This window comes from Epinephelus lanceolatus, chromosome 4, assembly GCF_041903045.1.
Source record: "Epinephelus lanceolatus isolate andai-2023 chromosome 4, ASM4190304v1, whole genome shotgun sequence".
NCBI lineage: Eukaryota > Metazoa > Chordata > Actinopteri > Perciformes > Serranidae > Epinephelus > Epinephelus lanceolatus.
In genome coordinates this window covers 9,814,060-9,820,157 of record NC_135737.1, presented here as the reverse complement: position 1 = coordinate 9,820,157, position 6,098 = coordinate 9,814,060, and the positions used below count along the sequence as shown (strand labels likewise).

Genomic DNA, 6,098 nt, shown 5'->3' with positions numbered 1-6,098 from the left:
ATATAGGTGCACTATGAATGTATGATAAAATAAGCAATAACGAGAAAATACAGTCATCTCGAAATAATTTTGTTTGTGTGTGTGTGTGCGTGCCAAAGATACTCAATATATATAGTAAAATAAAGATATATATATATATATATATATATATATATATATATATATATATATATATATATGTATGTATGTATATGTATATGTATATATATATATATATACATAGTAAACTATGTAGGCATATGTACTATATTTTAATTCATGCTGAAATGAAATATACAGATGAAGTAAAATAATATAGAAGTACAAAAAGCATGTAGGCTGCTGTACATGCAGAATAAAGGAAATACAAGTATAAATAATGCTAAATGCATGAGTAAAATTACAGGGAGGGCAATAATATAAATCAAATGTAATAAAACAAACAAACATGGAAATATAGAATATTAATGGAATAAAATTGTAGGAACTGTCAAGGGGTTTTATATGAGACGCCACATGCAATCCTACAGCGCGCATTTTCCCTGAATGCAGCACAATGACGTAATGAGCATGAGCGGAACTGAACCACTTCCGCTTTGCTGCCTTCAGGAGCCCCCCCCACTGTAGGAGTTTAGGATAGCCTCTGTCTCTGCTGCCAAACTCGGTGTCCCTCTCCTCATTCAACGTGAGGCTGTATTCACAGCAGGTAACCGGTGTGTGGACTGTGATGGACCGCTGGAGGGGCAGAGTGGCTCTGGTGACCGGAGCTTCGGTCGGGATCGGGGCGGCCATAGCGAAGGAGCTGGTCCGGTACGGTATGAAGGTGGTGGGCTGTGCCAGGGACGTCGAAAAAATACAGGTTTGTTCTGAACTTCATAGTGCATACTTTTCTGCACCCTGAGGTGAGACAGTCCGTCCAAGTTAAGTTTAACTTGTCTAGCTAAACTTCCAAAGCGGAAGTGACTGTTGATAAATGCATCTGTTGTTTCACCTACTCAAAGTAGCTTAACTAATTAAAACTTGTAAAATGTATCTTTGTTGGCTACAAAAGACATACACACACACACACACACACACACACACACACACACACACTCCAAAGACTCTGTGATCAACTTTAGCCTATATATTTAAGTCTCTGGAGCCCCTAAAATCCCAAAAGGTGATTATGTATTCACCTACTTTTCTTGCAGTTGCATTAGATGTAAAGCCAGGTTTTCCCTAAATCTACAGATCTACAGTAATCGTGTTCATGTCAAAATAAACCTTTGATTGACACATGAGGTGGATTGTGTAATCAGCTGAGGTGACTATAAAGCTGATTGTCTGTCAACTTTATTTGTGTTTGATTTCAGAAACTGGCAGCCGAGTGTCAAAGTGCAGGCCACAGTGGTGTTTTGGTGCCTTTCAAGTGTGACTTGAACAACGAGGAAGAGATTCTGTCCATGTTCGCTGCCATCAAGGCGCAGCACAAGGGGGTGGATGTGTGCATCAACAACGCTGGGCTGGCTCATCCAGAGTCACTGTTGGATGGCAAAACCAGTGGCTGGAAGAACATGCTGGATGTAAGATCATCACAAGTGTTTTTATTTTAGAAATCAAATATGATAAAAATATATGTTTGTAAAATACAGTACAAATTTAGCTGCCTCAGTTTCAGGGTTCTGGTATTGGTCATACTGTCTCTGTCATGACTCACTGGGACATTTGCATGGAACTGAACAGAGACATTGTTAATGTTATTAGTTACATCTTTGGTTTTTTTCCACCATGACAAGTCAAAAATAGGGAAACATGACAAGATTATAGATCAGTAAAGCTTCACGTTTTCAGATACAGTGACCTCTAAGCAAAACAAATTGCACACAAAGAAAACATGCAGCAAATCTAAAAGGAAACATTGAGTTCATTCATTCATATGTGTAACCTGAGCCTATCCCAGGCAGAACAGGTTTTAACTGAGTTCAGTATCAACTGAAAAAAGGGAAATGTCTCCTACACCTTTAGGCTGACTCATTTATAGTTTTCAAAATGGCTAAAATAGCAGTTTTCTTGTGTATGTTAACGAATGGTTGAGTTACCTCTCTGTGTATGATTGGAATTTCTGTTGCCAGTTGTTCTCCACCATCAGACTAGAGGCCATTTACTGGAAGGTATTGATGTCTTAACTTGTTGCTTTCCTTCTCTGTGTCTTGCAGGTGAATGTTCTTGCATTGTCTATATGCACCCGTGAAGCGTATCAGTCAATGAAAGAAAGAAATGTTGACGATGGGCACATCATAAACTTAAACAGGTACAGTTTTTGTGAAGTACAGTAAGTTTAATTAATATTTCAGGGCCTGTCCCACAATCTGTTTCCTTTAGACTAAAATTTCAAATATTATTATCATCTCTATTCAAATTTCCACTATGGCAACATTACTCAATAGAGCTGTGTATTTTATCATCTTATTCTGATAAGTATAATAAAGCATCACCCATGTATGGACCAAAGTAGAGCTGTTCATGTACACAGAACACATTTGAGTTTCAGACCAAAGGGTGAATATGAGACAAGAGTTCAGAATATTATATATATTTCCTGGTATTTACATCTAGATGTGTTCAACAACTCAGGAGGACATAGTACCTTTTGTTTGAACCCAGTCTCCTCTTCAGAAAGTGAAGAGCATGCTGTATTGGGTTAACCCTTTGAAACCTGGAGCAACATCACTTATCCTGTGCTGCTTTCAGGTGCCTTCCACAAGTATTTAAACCTTTGAACCCTGAGCAAATTGGTTTTCTTTTGAAAACATGGGAAAAAAGGCAATGAGTAACTTAAGAAGAAATGTGTCACAAATTGTTAAAAAAAAAAAAAAAAAAAGAATATAGAAATAGAAAAAAATAGATTCAGAAAATTATTTTTTGAAAATAAAAAAATTGGAAAAAAAAATATTTATAATAATTAATATTTTTACATTTTAAAATTATGTTGTAGAATTACTATAATTTTTTAGCACTCTTTCTATGTCATTTCCTTGTTTGTTTGGTTTTTATTTTCTTCCTTTTTTTAAGCTATTTTTCTTGTTTTAATTTTCTCTTTTTTACTGATTTTTTTTGCAAATTTGTGGGTCATTTCTTCTTCCGTTGCTCATTGTTTTCATCCCATGTTTTTAAAAGAAATTCAAGCTAATTTGCTCAGGGTTCACAGGGTTAAGGTCCGGTGACTGACTTGGCCAGTCTACACCTTTCTTTTAACTTTTGTTGTGTTGGCACTGTGTTCTCGATCATTGTCTTGCTGCATTAGGAATTTCCTCCCGATTAGTTCGGATGCATTTCTCTGTAAAGTGGCTTCTGAATTCATTCTGCACACATCTAGATTTGAATACCAGGAAATAAAAGCTGAATTTCTGAACTCTTGTCGCACATTAATCTTTTGATCTGAAACCCAAATGTCTTCAGTGTACAACAAAAAACAGAGGAAATGTCCCTGCGTTCCAATAGTTTTGCATGGGACTGTATGTATTTTTGATTTGGGGTTAACTGTCACTTTAAATGATAATTCTCGAGAACAAATCAGTCAAATTTACATTTTTTTTTTTTTTTACATTTACAACTACTAGAGACTGAGATCATATCAATAAATGCTGGTGCTGGTTAATTCTTCCTGCATCTCATGTATCTTCTTCTGTTGCAGCATGAGCGGACATCGTGTTGTCCCCAGTACTGATGTACATTTCTACAGCTCCACCAAATTCGCTGTGATGGCCCTGACGGAGGGTCTGAGACAGGAGCTGCGTGAAGCAAACACCCACATCAGGGCCACAGTAAGAGATCCTAAAAAATACTTTTTACCCTACACATTTACACACCTGCAACTCTGCATTGTGCTTTATCAAACAATTAACATGTCTAAAGATAAATCTAAAATCTACCACAGCATCATTAACACCAGTATTGGCTGTTATAAGAGCACGGTATTTCAGAAAGTTTGTTCATGTCTGATATGATCCACTCTTTTTGCAGTGTGTTTCTCCTGGTGTGGTGGTGACAGAATTTGCTTCACGTCTCTACAGTGACAATGCTGACAAAGCTGCTGCTGTATACACTAAATTTAGGGTAAAATATTATTCCTACATTCTCACCAGAATAGAAGAAGTATCTGAACCATTTAAGCAGTACATATTTTTATTTCACCTTTCACTTCTCTTACAGCCTTTGGAAGCAATAGATGTTGCAAATGCTGTAACATATGTCCTAAGTGCCCCTCCCCATGTGCAGGTATGTCAGTTCATGTGCTTTCTATTGTGACTTATCACACGTGTTCAACCTTTGCTATTTCACTGCTGACATATCATTAATCGACACATACTGAGATAACCTTTACATGTCTTTACTTTTAGATTGGCGACATTCAGATGCGACCTGTGGAGCAGGTGTTATAGTTATGCACCATGAGACGGCTGATTTAATGTACTGACACTGTCTTAATCTACTTGGTTCACTACAATTACTTTATCTGATCATGGAATTAATTTTGTTTAAATTTCTACAATAAATTGCACTTGTATGGAATAAAATGTCTGATCTGAAGATAAAATTTGTTGCTTCAGTTACTTCATTTTTATTGTCATACATTGTAGCTGGGCAGTAAACAAGTAGATCACAGAGATGCACCAATCCTGGCCATAACTTAAACTTATTGAATTAAAAATATCTTAGAAATTACTTATCTCTAACCAACACAGGACAATGCTTCAGTAGGCATCAGGACTCAAACTTACAACCTTAGACCCCAAGGGCAAATCAAGATTTTATTGAGCTTCCTGCCAGGTGAGAAACTACATACTGGCTTCACAATGACACAAGGGTTGCATATAAAGACATAGTTTAAACTACTGTTAAAAAAAATAAATAAATAAAAATCAGTTAACAGGACGACAGGACTGATTGCTTCATAATACACAAACTGATGTGTAAAGATGCACTTATTCCCGTTGATGTTGATAGTTTACATGAGGATAAAAGTCAAAATATTGTCAAAAATTCAGCTTTTGAGATATATTTTTGAAATTGACCAAAGTAGTCCTACCATGATGTCAAAATATTGTCCTGTTTTTCAGTGAACACTGGAGATTCATGTAATGAGAATTTGTTGTCGCTCTTTATGTTGTTTGTACTAAAACATTTTGTAATGTGGGATCAATCTGTGATATTGCAAAAACCTGGCTGGATCGTTTGTAGAGGACAGTCTAAAGATTTTGGGTTGTGAATTTGGTGTTGACAGAACAAAAAATATTAGATGAGATGGATGTAATTTGTTTACAGTTTCTGCAAAAACAGGCTGTTAAGCTTCATCATTCCTGCCAGATCCAGGTGTGTAAAATTTTGGCTGTATTTGGACTACATTTTAGTAGTCAGTACATTTTAGACTTTAGTTGCAGTAGTGCCACTATCAGGACTATAAGCAAATTTTTAGTTGAGGAAGTTTGGCATTGGACTATGTGCAAAGTTTCATTTATTTTCATGCCTGAGAAAGCAGATTTCATGGTACAAGACTGACCAGAGTGGTACCACCCAGCCCATAAATACAGATAAGCTGCTGTTAGTTTCCTTTCCACTAGATGTCAGTCTTGCAGTGCTTTTCAGCTTCATTGCTGCTGCCACAGCAACAAACTGACAAACTGAGCCTGGTTGACAGCCCCAGTTACATCTGGAACTCTCATTCACTCATTTTGATATCTTTTTTTTTTTTTACATCCATCCCTCCACCTCTCCCTACCTCTCTGTCTCTCTTTCATCCTCACCTTTACCTCCACCCCTTGTCTAACCTCTGCTTTTCCTTCTCTCTCTTGCCCCCTTTATATTCATCACCCTCATTTCCCTCTCTCCATTTTCTCTTCCAACTTTCCTTAAATCTTCTCTCTCATCATCAGTCTTCTCCCACATCCATTTTTCTCTGTATTACCTTGAAATACTCTCTCCAGCTCTTGCCTCTTATTGTTTCTTTCATTTCTCTTTTTCACTCTCTCGTTGGTCTGACATCACATTTAGGAAGCTGGAATCAGAGAATTTTAGCTTTTTTTTTCTTGAAAATCTCTTAAACCAATTAATTGATTATCAAATTAGTTAATTAATGT

At 36.7% G+C, this 6,098-nt stretch overlaps 1 protein-coding gene across 1 annotated transcript; it reads left to right on the top strand.

Moving 5' to 3' along the window:
• The first annotated feature begins 576 nt into the window (after positions 1–576).
• LOC117260047 (dehydrogenase/reductase SDR family member 11-like) lies at positions 577–4,558 on the top strand. The gene is made up of 7 exons (XM_033631916.2): positions 577–838; positions 1,335–1,544; positions 2,178–2,272; positions 3,656–3,785; positions 3,985–4,077; positions 4,174–4,239; positions 4,362–4,558. The coding sequence occupies exons 1-7, from the start codon at positions 707–709 to the stop codon at positions 4,401–4,403; spliced, it is 768 nt and encodes a 255-aa protein (XP_033487807.1). The 5' UTR covers positions 577–706; the 3' UTR covers positions 4,404–4,558.
• Positions 4,559–6,098: the final 1,540 nt, after the last annotated feature.

Excerpts from the sequence above, each read along its gene's own strand:
- LOC117260047 (XM_033631916.2), top strand. The coding sequence starts at position 707 with ATGGACCGCTGGAGGGGCAGAGTGGCTCTGGTGACCGGAGCTTCGGTC. Across the intron at positions 4,078-4,173 it reads CTGTATACACTAAATTTAGG|CCTTTGGAAGCAATAGATGT; the intron begins GTAAAATATTAT and ends CTTCTCTTACAG. Across the intron at positions 4,240-4,361 it reads GTGCCCCTCCCCATGTGCAG|ATTGGCGACATTCAGATGCG; the intron begins GTATGTCAGTTC and ends CTTTACTTTTAG.